Source organism: Triticum aestivum, chromosome 5B (assembly GCF_018294505.1).
Source record: "Triticum aestivum cultivar Chinese Spring chromosome 5B, IWGSC CS RefSeq v2.1, whole genome shotgun sequence".
NCBI classification, from domain to species: Eukaryota; Viridiplantae; Streptophyta; class Magnoliopsida; order Poales; family Poaceae; genus Triticum; species Triticum aestivum.
The window spans coordinates 626538139-626556527 of NC_057807.1; the positions used below are offsets into that span (position 1 = coordinate 626538139).

The 18389-nt window shown below is 46.6% G+C and overlaps 4 protein-coding genes across 4 annotated transcripts; 1 reads left to right on the top strand and 3 right to left on the bottom strand.

Annotated features, from left to right (window-relative positions):
* The first annotated feature begins 1700 nt into the window (after positions 1-1700).
* LOC123113741 (uncharacterized) lies at positions 1701-4034 on the top strand. Its single transcript, XM_044535047.1, has one exon. It carries the CDS (start codon positions 1808-1810, stop codon positions 3656-3658), a length of 1851 nt encoding a protein of 616 aa, XP_044390982.1. The 5' UTR covers positions 1701-1807; the 3' UTR covers positions 3659-4034.
* Positions 4035-5580: 1546 nt separating this feature from the next.
* Positions 5581-10469, bottom strand: LOC123113742 (uncharacterized). Its single transcript, XM_044535049.1, has 2 exons — positions 10162-10469; positions 5581-6149 (listed from the first exon to the last, which is right to left on the bottom strand). The coding sequence occupies exons 1-2, from the start codon at positions 10360-10362 to the stop codon at positions 5940-5942; spliced, it is 411 nt and encodes a 136-aa protein (XP_044390984.1). The 5' UTR covers positions 10363-10469; the 3' UTR covers positions 5581-5939.
* A 4020-nt stretch (positions 10470-14489) lies between these two features.
* LOC123117239 (uncharacterized) lies at positions 14490-15509 on the bottom strand. Its single transcript, XM_044538045.1, has 2 exons — positions 15329-15509; positions 14490-15217 (listed from the first exon to the last, which is right to left on the bottom strand). Exons 1-2 carry the CDS (start codon positions 15448-15450, stop codon positions 14656-14658), a joined length of 684 nt encoding a protein of 227 aa, XP_044393980.1. The 5' UTR covers positions 15451-15509; the 3' UTR covers positions 14490-14655.
* A 113-nt stretch (positions 15510-15622) lies between these two features.
* On the bottom strand, positions 15623-16909 carry LOC123115136 (uncharacterized). The gene is made up of 4 exons (XM_044536386.1): positions 16665-16909; positions 16194-16411; positions 15912-16076; positions 15623-15802 (listed from the first exon to the last, which is right to left on the bottom strand). Exons 1-4 carry the CDS (start codon positions 16882-16884, stop codon positions 15623-15625), a joined length of 783 nt encoding a protein of 260 aa, XP_044392321.1. The 5' UTR covers positions 16885-16909.
* Between the last annotated feature and the right edge of the window lie 1480 nt (positions 16910-18389).

The following is an 18389-nucleotide window of genomic DNA, read 5'->3' on the forward strand; positions in this document are numbered from 1 at the left end:
GGCAAGGGGATAGTTGCATGTTGTCACTAGGCACAACTACAGATGTCACATTTCAATTGTATGTCGAGTCCATCCTATTACAATTGTATGTCTTCTATGCGACTGCAACTTAATGGCGTTTTGTTGAGGTGAGGGGGGTAGTTGCATGTCTAATTATTGATTGAATTTATTTACAAATAACAATGTATAATGAATATATTTTCTTAAAATACGAATTTCTTTTAAAATTGGGTTAACACTTTGCTTTTATTTTTTCAGGAACAAGAAAAGAAAAATGAAATAAGACTTAAAACAACCATGAGATTTGACAGGTGTTCATGAAATACACCTTTTAAAAACAGCTAGCCCATTTAAAAAATCATGTATTATTCAATAAATATAGATATTTCTTGAAATAAAGACAGTAGAAACAAGAAAGAAGAAAATAAAAGTAAAGGCAGACGAAAAAAGAAACAGGAGGCAACTACCCCTAGGAGTAGATAAAATAAAAAACAATGAAGGGGAAAAAACTCAAAAATATTCATGTTCCAACTTTTTTAGTCTAATTCATTTTTCCAACTAAACCAGAAAATATTTAAACCCGTCGCTAGGGTGTGCGCTGGGCTAGTTACCCACACGTAATTATTATCTTTTCATTTATGCTTTTTTGTTTTAAATTATTTCTATAGTGTTTTCTTCATTGTTTCTCATCTCTCCATTTTCCACTTGTTGAATAGGCCGAAGTATCTCTCCCAGGAGCCAGCAAGTTTGCTAGCCGTGTATTTGTACCTGTAGCAGAATAGAGAAGGAAATTAAATCGGTAAGAAGAAAACAAGTCACATTGGGCAAGCCCAGCCCAAGACATGGAGACAACGAAGCAGCACCATCCGCCAAACAGGCCTAGGGCCGATGGTGCTGACGTCAGCGACTGAGACTTAACTAAGTCTCAGTCGACTGAGACGTAGACACTCCCATATTATAAATTTAATCGAATTTGATTTAGGATAGAATATGATGGACATACAAGGCATCCTGAAATTTCTCAATAACCTTTACATCATAGAAAAAAGTTAAAAAGAAACTGATATGAACTTTTTTTTTGTTGGCCCACTCTGACCCATTGGGCTAGATCCACCACTCTCTTTTTGGCAGTACCTAGAACTCATCTAGATGAGATATAATTTGGTCTCATTCACTTTAAAAATAAGAATAGATACAACCCACGTCAGCATACACGCATCTTATAGCATCACATCCAATGACTATAAAAGATGAATGAGACCAAATTATATCTCATCTAGATGAGTTCTACCAAAACTGCTCTTTTTTTGCGGGGGGAGATCCGCCACTAATGTAGTAGTCTACCAGAAGAGAACCTCTGGTCGCCGGCCGCCGGAGGATCAGCTGCTCCGGCGGGCCCCGGCTGTCCTGATCAGCATCAGTCAGTGGGCACGTCACTTGCCCGCACGCCATGGCCGGCAAGGAAGCTCACCCTGCATCGCGTGCTCCTCCAGAATCCTCGGCGGCACAGCACAGGAGACCTGCAAGTCAACGTCGTCCCACACAGAGTACACTGTCACACTCTCCCAAAGTCCCAATTAATCCACGATTAACCTAACCAGCCACATTAAACGAGACGATTAGCTATCGATCGGATCGCCGTCCACCCGTTGCTCACCAAGCCACCCATTCCATTCCGCTCCGTTATATACATACGCGCCCGACGCCAGCCAAGCAGCGCGCGCCCACACGCACACACGCACACACAAAGAGCGTGCGTGCGAGAGGAGAGCGTGGCGTGTTCTCGCTGCTAGCCAGCCAGCCAGCCATGGTGTCCTCCTCGGCGTCCGGCGGCAACGGGTGCACGGCGGCGGCGGTGCGGGAGGTGGCGACGGCGCGGTTCGCGCGGCAGGTGGTGCTGGGGCGCTGGTTCATGGTGTTCGCCTGCCTGCTCATCCTCTCCGCGTCGGGGGCCACCTACATCTTCGGCCTCTACTCCAAGGTGCTCAAGTCGGCGCTGGGCTACGACCAGCAGACCCTCAACACCTTCGCCTTCTTCAAGGACCTCGGCGCCAACGTCGGCGTCCTCTCCGGCCTCATCAACGAGGTCACGCCGCCCTGGGTCGTGCTCGCCATCGGCGCCGCCATGAACCTCGTCGGCTACCTCATGATCTACCTCGCCATCGACGGCCGCACGGCCCGCCCGCCCGTCTGGCTCATGTGCGTCTACATCTGCGTCGGCGCCAACTCGCAGTCCTTCACCAACACCGGCGCGCTCGTCACCTGCGTCAAGAACTTCCCGGAGAGCCGCGGCGCCGTGCTGGGCCTGCTCAAGGGCTTCGTGGGGCTCAGCGGCGCCATCTTCACCCAGCTCTACATCGCCATCTACGGCGACGACGCCAAGTCGCTCGTGCTGCTCGTCGCATGGCTCCCCGCCGCCGTCTGCATCGTCTTCGTCCACACCGTGCGCATCATGCCGCACCGCCCCGTCCGGCGCTGCGGCGAGGAGGAGACAGCCGCCACCACCAGCGACCCCTTCTACTGCTTCCTCTACATCTCCATGGCGCTCGCCACCTACCTGCTCGTCATGATCGTGGTGCAGAACCAGCTGGACCTCTCGCACCCGGCCCTCGTCGTGTCCGCCACCGCGCTCATGCTCATCCTCCTCCTCCCCCTCGCCGTCGTCGTCAAGCAGGAGTACAGGATCAAGAGGGAGCTCGAGGAGTCCCTCCTCGTGACCCCGACGGTCACCGTCCAGAAGCCAGCTGCGCTCCAAATGGCCGCCAAAACAGAGACAGAAACAGAGGACGCGACGACGTCGGCGGGAACGTTGGCTTCGCCGGCACGGCCGCCGTCTTCGAGCAGCTGCTTCGGGTCGTCCTGCTTGAAAGAGATGTTCAACCCGCCGGCGCAGGGGGAGGACTACACGATCCTGCAGGCGCTGGTGAGCGTGGACATGCTGGTGCTGTTCCTGGCGACCATCTGCGGCGTGGGGGGCACGCTGACGGCGATCGACAACATGGGCCAGATCGGGCAGTCCCTGGGCTACCCGCCCAAGAGCATCAAGACCTTCATCTCCCTCATCAGCATCTGGAACTACGCCGGCCGGGTCACCGCCGGCTTCGCGTCCGAGGCGGTGCTGGCGCGCTACAAGTTCCCGCGCCCGCTCATGCTCACGCTCGTCCTCCTCCTCGCCTGCGTCGGCCACCTCCTCATCGCCTTCGGCGTGCCGCAGTCGCTCTACGCCGCCTCCGTCGTCATCGGATTCTGCTTCGGCGCGCAGTGGCCGCTGCTCTTCGCCATCATCTCCGAGCTCTTCGGACTCAAGTACTACTCCACGCTCTACAACTTCGGCTCCGTCGCCAGCCCCATCGGCGCCTACGCGCTCAACGTGCGCGTCGCGGGCTACCTCTACGACGTGGAGGCCGCCAGGCAGCACGGCGGCACGCTGGACGGCGCCGGCGACAAGAGCTGCGTCGGCGTGCAGTGCTTCAAGCTCGCCTTCCTCATCATCACGGCCGTCACCGTCGCCGGCGCGCTCGTCTCGCTCCTGCTCGTCTGGCGCACCCGCAACTTCTACCGCAGCGACATCTACGCCAAGTTCAGGGACGCCGCCCCCGCCGACGGCGAGCCACGGAAGCAGGCCGAGTCAAGCGCGGTCAACGGGAGTAGTGAGTAGCGTTCGTATCCGTCCATCCATCATCCATGGGAGCGGAGCGGGTTCTTAGTTGACTCGGTGAACTTTGGTCAACGGGAGGAAGGAGCTGATTAATTACTGCAGGAGCTTGACTTGCTACTACTAGCCTAGTCTCTGTAACTTTTAGTGATCGTCTGTTTTTACTTTTTACATACAGAGGTTCTGATCTTTTTTTTTTCTTTTTCTTTTTTGCTGTTGTATGGGTAGCTGTCAGTGGCATGTTGCAAGGGTAGCAGTAGATGGGAGGTCCCGTTGGGAGTACGGAGCACAGCCAAGTTAGGCAGTGTTGTTGATTTCGACGTGTAAACTTACGTACTACTACTAATTAAGAAGAGGCTCACGCTGCTTAATTACAGTAGCTCATTATGAAGAGAAATTGACCGGAAACTCATCGGTGCCGACTGTCATCAAGACAAACAGTAATAGCTCGCTTCGTCAGTAGCAAGAATCAGTTTGTTTGGTCGAACGAACGTTGCTGATCTTGTTGAAAGTATGTATCCAACAAGAAATTGGTTTCCTAAGTCCGATAATTTGTTCTTGTTGTTCTTTCGTGCAAGTTACATGGCCACAACAAAAATATTTTTTTTCCCTAATCCAATACTCCCTCTGTCCCTTATATTATGAGACTGAGGGAGTAGTACCCTACAACCCAATCAAGTGGCCCAAATTTTCAAAATCAAATTATTTTTGAAAGGCTAGTTCATTTGTTTGAACTAAAGCGTTTAAAACGGAGGCAAATGTTTTCCCCCATCGACCGGTTACACTTGTAAAATACAGCCCCGTAAACAAAACCGGTGGACAAGACGACCTGGCGCTTGGAACGTTGTTTCACGATGGTAATTATTACGCCTGTTTCCTCAGATACACACCTCAGCGCACCGGATTTACAAATACAACCCGTGCCATGTATTTCGTTGGGAACCAGTAATATGCAGGTGTAGAAGTTTACGGGTGTGGGAAATATCCGGCAATCCAATCCAGTGGCGAAGCCACTCATCAGCTGGGCAGTCAATTGACTACCCAGCTTTTTGATGAAACTAGCATATGCTTGTAGAAATGTTGAATTCTTTTGTTCAAATTTATATACTCAACTACATAATTTGAAAATGACTACACAAGACTGCAGTTCTCGCACCGCCACTGATCCAATCGGGACCTCAGCCTCTCCTTCGATCATGTCCTGCGCGCGCAGCTTGATTCTGTTGCTCAGCTCTAGTATTTCACTGTCAGACAAGTGTTGATTGTGCCTCTCGCACTGGGACATGAGCCTGGTCTCCTTCTCGAGACACTTGAGATGAACAAAGTAAATTATTATTCAGCAAATAACATAGGCAAGAACCAAGAATGAACTACTGCCAGTCAGTCAAATTCCAACTCAATTACCAGGTGGGCAAGAGGAGTGAGGCGGCCGTTCTCATTCGTCCACGCAGATCGCATCACGATCCTCTCCTTGGTCGCCGCAGCGCCTCATGGATCTCATGATCTGCTCCCTGTTCTAGGGTTCTAGGTTTTTCTTTTCTAGACTAGAGGGAGGAGGAGGGGATTTATATATAGGAATTCCATCTCTGTTTTGAATTATGGTTTTAGTGCGGGAACCCAAAATTTCGAAAACAAGCAAAATTTCTGGCCTGCCTGCAACATATCCCCAGCTCATGAGCAATCCTAGAGTCCTCGAGTCCGTGATTCGGCCAGCCAGACGCCACGGGAGTTCGCAAGAGACCTCAAGGGTTCAGGACGATATGGAAGGTTATTTGAACTGCATGTAGGATGTGGTTTCATTTTAAATGCAATGGAACCGGGGAGAGACCTTGTTCTTCAAAAAAATAATAGAATACCGACTGAACAGTGTATGAATTTTGCTAAAATATTAACACAGAGCACACTGATAAAAAAATATATAAAGATTTAACACCAGCATCAAAGTTTTATTTTTTAATCAAGAACAAACAGTAAGATGCAGGATATTTCACTAAGTGAAATAAATAAATGACGCAACCATGCACCAGGATCTCAAAAGAACAGTGTGAAGGTTCCTAAAATATTACCACGTAATACGCAGGTAAAACATTTACAAGATTCAACACTATCACCAGAGTTTCTCAGTTTTTTCGTACGGGGCAGTGCCACGACTAAACGAAAGGCAAGTAGATAATGATGCTTACAAAAATGATTCGCCAGTCTTGAAGCTTTTGGAGCTACAGCCCGTTTATGTTCACTTAGTAGAAGCACATTTCACCCACCCCGATCATCAAACATGCGCCATTCACTTTGCCTTGGCGCTCTCCTTGGTAGCTTGCTGGTCCTTGGCTTTCTCCGGTGCAGCTTGCTGGGGGACGGGCTGAATACGTTCATAGCGCTTCCTTGTCAGCGTCTCCCCTTTAAGAGCAGCAACATATCTGTCATTTGTGTCCTCCTTCCTCTGTATCTCACCGAGAAACTCTGCCAGTCTCTCCCTGTTGACTTGCCCCATCATCTGTTTCATTGAGTGTTCAAAGTTAGTGGAAACGAAATCATAAATGCAATAGCTGTAAGGCTCAATAAAATGTTTAGGAGAAACACCAGCAAACCACAACAAATGTGCAAGATAAGTCTGCTAGGAAGTAAGCATAAATTTAAAACATCTCCCGGGCAAATAGATGTTCTAAATTCTCCTTGGTATGCTGGCGAAGAGAGTTACTATATGCTGCGCTGCTAACCAGAAAATGTTTGGCAACATACAGTAAAATGCTTGACACAATGCAGCAAATATTCAACCATGGTATAAGCATGGAGTAGACAAGGAAAATATTAACCGGCAGCAAACTGCTAGGGTGTTTAACTTCCTCAGAATTTATCAACCTAGATATTAGATATTCTAGCAGAATATTTACTTATTTAAGCTACACAACTTTTTCCCACTAAGATTCTGCTAGAAGCATATTTTCGCAGCGTCTTCATGCACAACCATCCCTTCCAGATAGTTTGCCACATCAGAATAAACAGTGCGGACAGAGTAGACCAAGAAGTTATCTTATCATAATAAAACTGACCAGATGAGATATACAAACAAGAGGCACTTATATGATATCTCCCAGCACAAACGAAGTGTCAAAATGACAGTTGCATATTTTAGTACACACAGCAAAACAATAATCTACTGATGTGATTCAGGAGTGATTATGGTACACGTCTACATACTTAATGTAACTAGCATACCCTTTTTTTGTAAATGTTGTGATTGATTTATTTATTTTGTAAATGTTGTGATTAAAAAGGGCTAAGGGCTGTTTGGTTGGTGCCCAAATTAGGCATGCTAAAAAATTGGCAGCCAATGATATTTTGGTTCGTGCTTGGTTTGTTGTCAAAATTTTGGCTGCCTATGCCATGAGAACTCACCCATGGCCCAACAATCCGTGGTCAAATGCTGGCAGGTCAATTCTTGGTCTGGCTATTATGATTTTGAGATGAACTTTTAAAGGTTTGTTGCTCAAGCATGGCCATTGCCCTTCTGTATTTCCAAAATAGTCTTCTCATTTTCCCTCTTCCGAATAGCCATCACCATATTTTTCAATAATAAAGATGCCCCCGTCCAAATAGTCATCACCATGTTAGCCATCACCAGATAAGCACATATAATGTAAATTGCGAAGAGTAATGAAGGAAAAAATAACAATCACATATGCGCATTTCAACTAATAAAAGCCAAGACATATTAGGAACCAGCATTGGCCTATACACTGTCGCACGTTGACACGGCAAGGCAGTACATAAGAAAAGCAACTCACTGTGCTCCAGCATTGACACTGGCAACCACTAAATGGGCAAGAGGTGTAGGCACGCGACCCAGGATGAAGAGGAGGAAAGGGGGTGGAGGGGCACACAAATAGAGAGAAAGAGGAAAAAATCATCATACAGCCCAAAATGATCAGATGAGATCGCAAGGCTCCTGGATCAAAGGCATCAACTGCATGAGAATCCAGCTGTATGTCCGCTAATCAACAAATTATTTGACCAATTTGAATGAATCAATGTGTATATGCATGTAACTCTCTATCATAATAAAACTGAACAGATGAGATATACTGATACTAAACAAGAGGCACTGAAATGCCAGTTCGTATAATAGTTCACACAGCAAACTTATTATCTATTGATATGATCAAAATTATGCAGTGGTAGCTACCAAACCCATTTTTGTAAATGTTGTGATTAAAGGGCTAAGGGCCATTTGGTTGATGCAGAAATTAGGAAAGTGAAAAAATTGGCAGCCATGATGTTCTGTTCTTCCTTCGTTTGTTGCCAAAATTTTGGCTGCCCATGCCATGAGAACTCACTCATGGCCCAAAGAATCCTTGGTCAAAAGCTGGCAAGTCAATTCTTGGTCTGGCCATTATTGATTTTGAGATGATCTTTTAAAGGTTTGGACCTCAAGCATGGCCATTGCTCTTCTGTATTTCTGAAATGGTCTTCTCATTTTCCCTCTTCAATATTAGACAGTGTATCTTCGTTTCAAGTGGGATTACCCAGTCCGGATAGCTATTACAATATTTTTCAATAACTGGGATATAAGATTGTAGCAAAGTAATGGGAACAAGGATGCCCATGTGTGAATAGGGGCATAAGGTTGTAGCTATCACCAGATAAGCATACATGATGCAAATAATGAAGGCAAATTTTTTAATTACATTCGGCATTCTATGGTCTGTGGTGTCCAAGATAACATTCGTGAGTGTTATATTGCTATAAACCAACAGCACACAAAGGTGAAAGTGAAATGATGCATACTATGATGACATTATGCACATTTCAACTAATAAAAAGCGAAGACGTATTAGGAACCATCATTGGCCTATCCAAGATTTATCGTGTAATAATTCATAGGTGGAAGACATCAGCAAGTCTTAGCTACAGTTTCATTACAAGATTATGCTGCTACTTCGCACAAGAGACAGATAATTTCTCAAGGGAAATCACTCTTAACAAGTAGAAACTTTCACATCAGATCTAAACTTTCAACTCAACATCAGACCACTTTCAACTTGTATCCCCTCCTTCAAACTTAATTTTAAGTCATCCAAGTCATATTATTCAAATAGCCAAGTAACAACAAAAAACTTTAACTCAACCTAACACATGGACACCCACTATAACTTGATCTATGGACGTTCACTTGTGACAGCATAGTGCGCACAGGTATAACCCACGAACACAGGGCAAGGCAGCAGCAGCACATAAGAAAAGGCAACTCATATTGCTCCAGCATTGACACTGGCAGCCACTAAATGAGCGGAAAGTGTAAGCACACAACCTAGGATGAAAGAGGAGGAAAGGGGGTGGGGGCACACAAATAGAGAGAATGAGCAAAAAAGAATCATGTGCTCAGTTTGCTATTAGACAAAGGCATCTGAACACAGGGCACGACAGCCCAAAACAAGCAGATAGATCGGAAGGCTCCTGAATCAAAGGCATCAACTGCATGAGCATCCAGCTGGGTGTCCGCTAATCAGCAAATTTGGACCAAAAACTGAATGGATCAATATGTATATGCAATTATGCATGGAACTCTCTTCACAAGCACACTGTTTTACCATTTAGCTCAAATCAATGCACATGTGTTGTGGACATGCATAGGTTGGCAATATCAGAGAAGCAGCTGCAAGGTTCTCCAAGCAGAAATAGTGCATGAGTCCAGGCAGAGAATGACCGGGATGACAAAGAGGGTTAGGAATCAGATTGAGCCTGTTGGCTAGAGTCAGATAACTATAGAAGTTTAGTCAACCCCACATTGTATTAGGCTAGGAGTGATAGGTTGATTTCATATCTAAAAACATTAAATGGAGCTGTACAATCCTTGCAATTGCAGTTTATTTAGAAAAGCAACAACAATTAGCTCTTCCCCCATTCTTCCCCTATTCTTCCTACTTCTATTTTCACATGTCCTGCCACGGTAGCACGGTTCAACGATCGACGCAGAAGGCAGAATCCCAAAACGATAGCACTGTATGCCATACCTAGACATCTACTGAAGCAATGGTGAATAATGGGTTGTTGTAGGCAGAATCATTTGGATAACAGTATCTTGTTCAAATGGCAAGTACTGAAAGGATTTGATTCATGCCGCAAATGGCAAGCTACTATGACCCACAGGTTACTGCAATCCATAGTTGGGACTACCGGATTCAGAGTCTGTTTCTTGTCATCACTAAAAAAAAAATCTGCAGGGCAACTGGTGCCTATATTCAGAGCCTGTTCTTGTTCACGACTCAAGTTCCCAAACGAAAAGTGAAGGAACCCTTCAGAAATCCAACCCAAAATCACATCCCCTTTCTAAGTTCCATTTTACTCGTCTGGACAAATCCAGCACGGCGCACAGTCTGCTAAGCGATAAGGGGCTCAAAAGCATATATTTATCCCCTTTCTGGTCACATTCTTCTGCTCGTCTGTACAAATCGAGGACGGCGCACGATCTGCTAAACGATTGAGGGGGAGGGGGGAGGCGCACGCACCGTGGTCTCCGGTCTGGCGTTGGAGCGGAGGTGGGCCTCGAGCTTGTCGTTGCGGGAGCTGGTGAGCTGCATGACGCCGTAGCCGACGACGCCGGGGACGACGCCGCAGAGCGCGGCGAAGGTGAAGAAGAAGGGCTTGGAGTCCCGCGTCCGCCCCACCAGCCACCGCCACGCCGGGCTCTTCTCCCACAGGATCGACATCTCCCTCCCTCGCCGCCTTCTCGAGTCCGACGGCCCCGCTTCCTTCAGAGTTCTAGGTTTTGCTCTCTCTTTCTCTCTCGATCGATGGGAACAGTCTTGTTTTTTTTTTTTTCTGAAGAAGAAAACCTTCCCATTGGTAAGCCGATAGAGGCCTTTCAGTCGGCTGAAAGTGGGAATGGGCCGACGGCATCCACTGGACATCCAGCCCAATTTATGCACAAGTTGAAACGGAGTTGCACATATATTTGTCTCAAAAAAAAATCATACAAACACCCCTCAAAAAAATAAACTCATATAAACCCTAAAAAGCTCATATCATAGCTTATCTAAAAGTTTCTAAATACTGCCATTTTAAGTGAGTTGTTCTGTAACTAATTCTTGTTATAGTGCATATTTGGAATTTCATTTATTCATTTCGAGGCAAATCAAGTATACCATTTAAATGGGGTGGACCATGTTGCTCAATGGAACAAGCTCAGCCGTTGACTCGTTGCTAGACCATTGTGCAAAGGTTAGATATCTCACTTATAGAACATATCCCGCGCTGACCAAGCACAATAGCAATGCTTGAAAGATTTTATCATTTTACACGTAGATTTTTTTTCCCAGCTAATCTGTGCTTAGTTTTTTGCATGGGTTATTTTGCAGTTGGTTTTTGTCATATTTTTTTCTTTGGTTTTTTCGTTTTTGTTTCTTTATTGGTCTTTATTTTTATTAAAATTTTATAATTTTCTTACTTTTTGTTAATTACTATTTTTTGTTCTTTTATTTTTAACTTTGTTTCGATTTTATTTATTCTTCATGGTAACATACAAGTATTCTTAAGACCTATATGAACATATTTTAAAATGTACATAATATTATTTTCAAGTACATGTTTTTTGAAGTGAACATGTCTTCAAAAGTTTTGAACAGCGGAAACATTTTCATTAAAAGTATGTGCACATTTTTCGTACTATCTGTACATTTTTATTAAGAGTACACGAGTTTTTCTTTTTTTTCTAGTTTTCGTTTTTATGACTTTTCTTATTAAAGTTTTTAAAAAATATATGAACTTTGGGAAATACACCATGAGTATTTTTTTTATGTACATATGAATATTTTTAAATACGCTGTCAGCATTTTTTATATAGGTTGAACATTTTAAATACACTACAAATACTTTAGTATTTACCCTATGAACTTTCTAAATATACTCTACCTTTAGAAAATACTCAATAAAAAATTAATGCACAATGAACATTCTTGGTAGAACCTGGTGAACTTTTTTATTAATACACAATGAAGATTTTTTGAAATTATTAGAATAGAAATATTTTCTAAATGTATAATTGGTGGAGTATTTTGAAATATATATAAAAGGGGAAACGGAAAAACAAAAAGGTAAAAGGGTAGAAACACCTCGACAACTAGATCAAACAATGTAATGGGCCGGCCCACCAACGCAGACGTGGGTGAGCGCTCTGCCCCACTTGCAGGAGGCAAGATATAGATACGCCCGGACCATTGGATTAGCTCCATGTCCTAGTAGATTGGCCAATGGGACCAGGTCTAGGCTAGATTGGGCTGGCATATTCCTATCCTTACGCCCGATCTTGTCCATTACCATTGACTAGTACTTTGCTATTGGGGTATTGTTTGCTAGTATCACTGAACAACAGGCTTAGAATATTGTGGTGCCGAAACCCCATTTCACCGGCTCCTCCTAGGGTTCCCGCTCCGCTCCTCCTAGGGTTACCCCGCTCCGCCGCCGCCGTCGGCCCCCTCCCCCACCCTCCCGCACCTCCAGCCGCGTGCGCCGCGCCGCGCCCCGCCTCCCTACTCCCTCCCGGCCCGCCCTCCGCGTCGCCTCCCCGAGCGAGGCAACCGGGGGCCCATCTCCCCGCCCCTCCAGCGCCTCCCCCTCCCGTTCCCCTCCTCCCGTCGCCGTCGGCCTGCGCCACCGGGCCCTGCCCGCGTGGTGTTGGCGGCGGCGGCGGCCGTCCCTTCCCCGCGCGCGGTGCCACGGCTCGGGTGGTGGCGTCCCGCGGCGGTGCTCCTCGGTCAACGGTGATTCCGGCAGCGGCGGCTGCTCCCGGCGGCGCAGCTCCGGGTGGCCTAGAGGCGGCGGCGCAGCCCCTTGGCGGCGCGCTGGCGTGGTGGATGGTGGCGGCGCCCGCCCGGCCCAGATCTGGGCCCTTTTGGGCCCCATCTGGGTCTGGGCGGGCCTGACTCGGTCTCGCTTGCGGCGACTCCGGCGGGGGCGGTGGTGGTGCGGCTCGTGCGGGGGGTGGTGGAGACGGCGGCACGTCTACTGCAGCTCGGCGACGGGTGCTTCACGAGCCCCTTTTGGGCTCGGCCGGGCCTCGAGGGCCTGGTACGCTCCCCTTGCTGCGTCCGGTCGGTGACCGCCGATGGCGGTGGAGGTTGTGTCCTCCGGCGTGGCTGCTCTCGCTGTCGTTCCTCGTTCCCGGCTGCTCCCTCTCGTCCTCGTCGGTCTCGCTTCGATGACCACGGTGAAGCGGCGGTGATGATGGCAAGTCCGTGGTGGCGCACGTTCGTGGGTGGCTTGTCTGGTGGTGCGCGTCGGACCGTTCGGGGTTGTGGGTGTTTGGCGGATGGGAGAAATTCGGGCCGGCTTGCCGGCACCGACGCGGTGACGCCCGTGGGCGCCATCGTTCCTTCCTGAAGGGCGTCGGGTCTTCCCCTTCCCCACGCCCCTCCGCGTACCGGAGGAAACCCTAGGACCTGTCCGGGCAGCAGCGTCGTCGTCATCGTCGTGTTCCTTCCTGAAGGTGCTGCTTGGTATGCGGAGGTTCGAGGTGCCTGGAGCGAGGTGGTACATCTCCGGTGGGCGCAACGGTTTTGGGTTATCATCGTTTTCGTCGATCCGACGTTGTGGACATTATTTTCTCTCTTCTTTCTCTTTTGTTTCTTTTGGGCATGCTTGTGCTGTTTGCCCCAGCATTGGACTCTTTGTTGTATCGGGCGGTTGCTATATCAATATAGCGGGGCGAAAGCCTTTTTCGTTAGAATATTGTGGTGCCTACAATCAATAATAGAATGAACACATGCCAAGATAACAATAACTAGACCTACTTTTCCAAACTAACGACTTAGATCACTCAAAGGTGGAATCAATCGCCTGACATTCACCTAGAGGGAAGGGCCCGAGGATGCGACGTATCCATTCGATCTAAAGGCTTTAGAGAAAATATAAGATGTTAAATCACGAGACTATATAATGGTATAGAGTGCCTTTATAAAGTAAAGGCTTTAGACTTTAGAGCCATCATTCAATTTTAGGTTTATAATAAAAATTGTAATCTTTTCCTTGCATGTGGGACCACTTGCGAGTCCCACTTTTTATCTTCTCAAAAACCCTAGTGGAAGACGGCCGCTCACATCCCGCCCGAGCTCACCAGTCGTTGCCTCTCCGCCTTAAGCTTGTGTCATGCTCGACTTCTAGATCCGTCATCGCATCCTCCCTTGCTCTCCTCCACCGCCACCATCCCCCAATTTGACAACCCCAGCCACAATCCCTCTCCATCCGCATACATGGCACGGTAGCTGCAATCCAGATAATCTTCTTTCGAGGGGTTCTCGGGCCAAGGGTACTCCATTGCCATTGTTCGATGGAGGCATGTTGAAAGTGTTCGCAACATTGACTCTTATGTTAGATGGTTGTGGATGAAGATGGACCATGTTTTTCTTAGTATACATGATGCTTGGCTCGGTGTCATTATCCAAACACCTCACGACTGGTGGCATTGGGTCAGAGCGTTGATAAGCTTGGGAGCGTCCCTACCGTTGGTCCTTCGACATTGTCTTTGTTTCATCTCAGACTTCAGTTACAAATAATTGACATCAATGGAGATTGTTAGGTGTTGGTTGTGGCTGTTGTTGGTTTTTCTTTTCTGTGTTGTTTCAATTGATTGTTTTCCTAATTCTATGTGTCACGCTAGTAAAGGAAGAAATAAAATAGAAACCCTCCCATGGTAAAATCGGGAATTGATTGTGTTCCTAATTTTAGTTGTCACAAGGAACTCTCCAAGAGAAGGGCCATGCCACCTACGGTTACGGGGTGAAGGGACTATAGCATGAAACATAATTCATGAAAATATAGAGTTTCAAAAGACCTGAAAAAATATGAACAAAATCCAAGTCTTCTAACTTATAAAATAACTACTACTAGACGAGCTAAGACTTATCAAAATCTCGAATTTTTTTGATTTTGTTTGCCATTTCTTTCGATTTTACCGTTCATCATGATGGTGGAGTTGTAGTGGTGCACGAGGATGATGCAAGCTGAGTCTAGTCCTTGGCGAAATCAAAGTCAACCATGGTGAACTCCGTGTTGTCCGAGCCGCAAGAAGATCGATGCGAGGGAGTGCGAACACCCGAATCTCCAAATTCAGATCCTACCGGCACTTCACTCGCTTCTCTCGGCGTTGCATGCATCTTCTCCAGACTCCCCTTAATGATCGCAATGTCCTTAGCCATCCCTATTACCATGCCGAAGATCATGTCGATCTTCGCCTCTACAGTCAATTTGGTGCTCTCAGGAGCAGGAGGAAGTGCAGGAGCACTGGCTTTAACATCAGCCCTCTCTGTCAAGTCCCTATGCTCCATGGCAGCAGGTGCGGTCAGGGATGTGACACTCTCAGAATCAGTGGCTGCTGGTACCCGATTGTCCTTGCCACTAGGCGTGTAGTTGTCGGTTTTCTCCGTGTTTTCCTTGATCCCATTCTCCATATTACCCTCCTTCCCGTTCAGCGCTATCTTTTCTGTGCACCCTTCACTTGCTAACTCCCTTTTAGGATCTTCCTTGTCATTAGATTCACGACAAGGCGATTTTCCGACAGTGTTGATCCTGCTGACGATGGATCACAAAATGACATACATTAATGTTACATACATGCACATGATGCCTCTCAAAAACCCTAAACAAGAACAAACCATATATATGCCCTTTTATAGATCATACCATGTAGATTCCTCTACTCCATCACCAGCAGCAACAAAGCTGTTCTTCGCATTAGCACCAAAAGCTTCAGTGCACATGTCCTGCAGAATGCAGCAGGCTTCCTCCCGGATAGCATCACACATCGATTTATCAATGCTTTGGTCTTGCCTCAGAAACTGAAGTAACAGCTTGGCTTCCTCTGCAGCACCCTGCTTGAATCATCGTTTTGCAATAAATTCCAAATGATGTGTAAAGATCTATATAAATACATAGTGAAGATAAATGGTCTGCAGCTTGTTCATTTGGTCGAGTACGTCAGGCACTTACCACCATGGCGGCGCCAGCGGCGGCCATAATGGATCCAGACCCTTTGTACAACATGAGGCTCAAGGCATGCTCTCTGATCTGGTTGCTCTCCATGCAATTTCTGTAAGAGGACTTGTATTCCCGACTTGTAACCCACTCGCACATCAACTCGGCCTCTTTGGAGATACACTTGAGACCAAATAAAACTGTAGTTAGTGCAAAGAAAGCTACTGTAAGTAGTAGTAAATCGAACGATGACTGATGGTACAGATTCAGTAGACGTGCACATAGTACATACCACCAAAGCAGCGGCAGCAGCATATGCACCAAGGTATTCACACGCTCCATTGATTATGTCATGCGCGCGCCCCTTGATGCCGCGGCTCAGGGCAGTCTCCTTGTCAGTTGGTTTTGTCATGTTCGTATCACACAGATACAAGAGCTTGGCCTCCATTTCAAGGCACTTGTTGAAGCCACCGTTTTGCAATTGATACAAGCATTTAAATCAGTAAGCAATTGAAGAATCGATGACCACACGATCATCTCAAGGCAAGCCGCAGGAGGCTTCCAAGTTGATTACCTTGTTGGCAAGAGGAATGAGGCGGCCACTCTCATTAGTCCATGCAGATCGCACCACGACCTTTTGCTCGGTGAAGGTGGCGCCAATGCCATCAACAGATTCAGGAGGATTGCGGAGGTAGTACTCGCAGAGGTATTGCCGATACAGCGGCATGTCTGAATCCATGTCCCGATAGATCGGCAGTAATCTCCACCATCCCCATCCCTTCTCCATGAGATCTATCCATCACATCATCAAAGTACGCAGAGGCAAAGATAGTATCAGATGAACACAATTACATACGAATTCAGCTGTTAATTAGTTAGGGTGAAGTCAACTGATATTGAACGATAGCAAAGGTTTAGGCAACAAATTGGGCATCAGTAACTCCAGCCAGAGAATACGACGCATACACGAGGAAGGAAAGGTGATGGATTTCCACAGCACAAGCGAGGGAAGCAACTGAGAGAAAGAATGGATCTGCAGATATACCTGGGTACCTGATGACCCGTAACGGAGGTGTCGACATGCGAGCAGGAGTCAACCTACCCTCCACTTGCATCAGAAAAGCCCACCACTTGATGTCCATCCTCTCATCCACAAAAGGAAAACGACTCAGCTCTTGATAGTCGATGCCGTTGGCGGCCAGCACCTCCGGGTCGTACCGGTCGAACAGCTCCTCCTCGTCGTCGTCCATCTCGTGGCTCGGCATCGCGTAGTAGGGCAGCCGCCTCGGATCTGATCTGCTCTCTCTTCTAGATAGGGTTCTTGGTGGAGGGGATTTATAGGGTTCGGTACATATGGAAGGGACGATGGAGCGAATGGATCCCATCCATATTTTGAATTTTTGGATTTTTTTTTTGTTATGCGGGAACCCCAAAAGAAACGAAAAAAAAAGCCGCCTTGGCTTTCGCAGAAGTCCAATATGTGTTTGGTATTTTAGGAAAAATTAATTGGCGAACGCTCTTTCTTTTGGTATAGAACGGAACGAGCCGGTAGCCATCTGATGTGCGTCGCCCGGACACGATTCTCTCTGGCTGTTTGAGTCTACAAGAACATACTCCCTCTGTCCGAAAATACTTGTCGTCAAAATGAATAAAAAAGAAATGTATCTAGTACATCTCTTTTTATCCATTTTGATGACAAGTACTTCCGGACGAGAGAGTACATGTGTGCGTTGTCATGCCCGTCCAGTTTAACAGAAGTATATTTGAATGGCTCAAACTTACGGTGTTGAAAGTGGATGCTTGCATGCATAAGAGGTGAGAGTTTTGAATTGCAGAACCTATGGTTTGATGCGGTCGTCGGTGGTGTACAAAGACTCGTATTGGAGTATGCACGTAATTGGTGGGCTTTAAAAAAACATGGTACAATTAAAGTCGCTCATATATACAAGCATACACTCATTTATATGAACACATACATCGACACACGCATACTCTACCCATATGAGCACCTCCAAAAGACTTAGTTGGTGTAGCATCTTGAGATTGACGAAGTCATCGCAGACGCCTCATAGTTGATGGGAACGTCTCCTCCCACTGAATGAACATCACCAGGAAGCCTAAAATAAATTCAGAAAAATGCGAGCACCAATATCAAATTTAGGACTTGAACTCTAGTGGGCTGGAGATACCACTGTCCTCCTGACCATCCAGACACACGTTGGTTCGCACATAATTGGTGGGCTTGAAGACTCAAACTCTTGGATTATTACTTCCCTTGTTTTATGAGCATGTATTAGGCTAGTGGCTGTTATTTTTGCAGGTCGGATAATTCAAAATCTTCTCTCAGTTACTCTTGGGCTTGAAGGAGGACAATGGCAAGCTGAGATCTTCGGTGAAGGAGATGCGAAATGCAAATGTGAGATTTTATGAAGCAAATGCTTCATGAGAAGAATGCTAAGTGTGCTAGATGTAATAAGACCGATAAAGGCAAAAAAAAATGGGTGCATGGGTGGGTTTTTGTTACTCTTGGTTATACACAATCTAATCTCAAGCATGCCAATGTGATGGATAATTGGTAGCCATAGCAAAAAACTATCACGATTTGGGGTTTTTGTCCCGCAGAACTATCACCTTTTTTATAGCCAAAAAGGTACCATATTTTCTCTAATCTTTTGTAAATACCGACCTCTTTCTGCTAGGTATCGTTTCAGCACAAACAATGTCGTTTATGGCAGGGATGGCCCACCCATCAGGTCTGACATCGCACAAA

What these genes read in the sequence shown, in the direction of transcription:
- LOC123113741 (XM_044535047.1), top strand. Translation starts at nt 1,808, where the DNA reads ATGGTGTCCTCCTCGGCGTCCGGCGGCAACGGGTGCACGGCGGCGGCG.
- LOC123113742 (XM_044535049.1), bottom strand. Translation starts at nt 10,362, where the DNA reads ATGTCGATCCTGTGGGAGAAGAGCCCGGCGTGGCGGTGGCTGGTGGGG. An exon ending in ACGCCAGACCGGAGACCACG is followed by an intron (nt 6,150 to 10,161) that starts GTGCGTGCGCCT and finishes TCAATGAAACAG; the next exon opens with ATGATGGGGCAAGTCAACAG.
- LOC123117239 (XM_044538045.1), bottom strand. Translation starts at nt 15,450, where the DNA reads ATGTGTGATGCTATCCGGGAGGAAGCCTGCTGCATTCTGCAGGACATG. An exon ending in GGAGTAGAGGAATCTACATG is followed by an intron (nt 15,218 to 15,328) that starts GTATGATCTATA and finishes ATCCATCGTCAG; the next exon opens with CAGGATCAACACTGTCGGAA.
- LOC123115136 (XM_044536386.1), bottom strand. Translation starts at nt 16,884, where the DNA reads ATGCCGAGCCACGAGATGGACGACGACGAGGAGGAGCTGTTCGACCGG. An exon ending in ACGGGTCATCAGGTACCCAG is followed by an intron (nt 16,412 to 16,664) that starts GTATATCTGCAG and finishes TGTGATGGATAG; the next exon opens with ATCTCATGGAGAAGGGATGG. An exon ending in TCATTCCTCTTGCCAACAAG is followed by an intron (nt 16,077 to 16,193) that starts GTAATCAACTTG and finishes GGCTTCAACAAG; the next exon opens with TGCCTTGAAATGGAGGCCAA.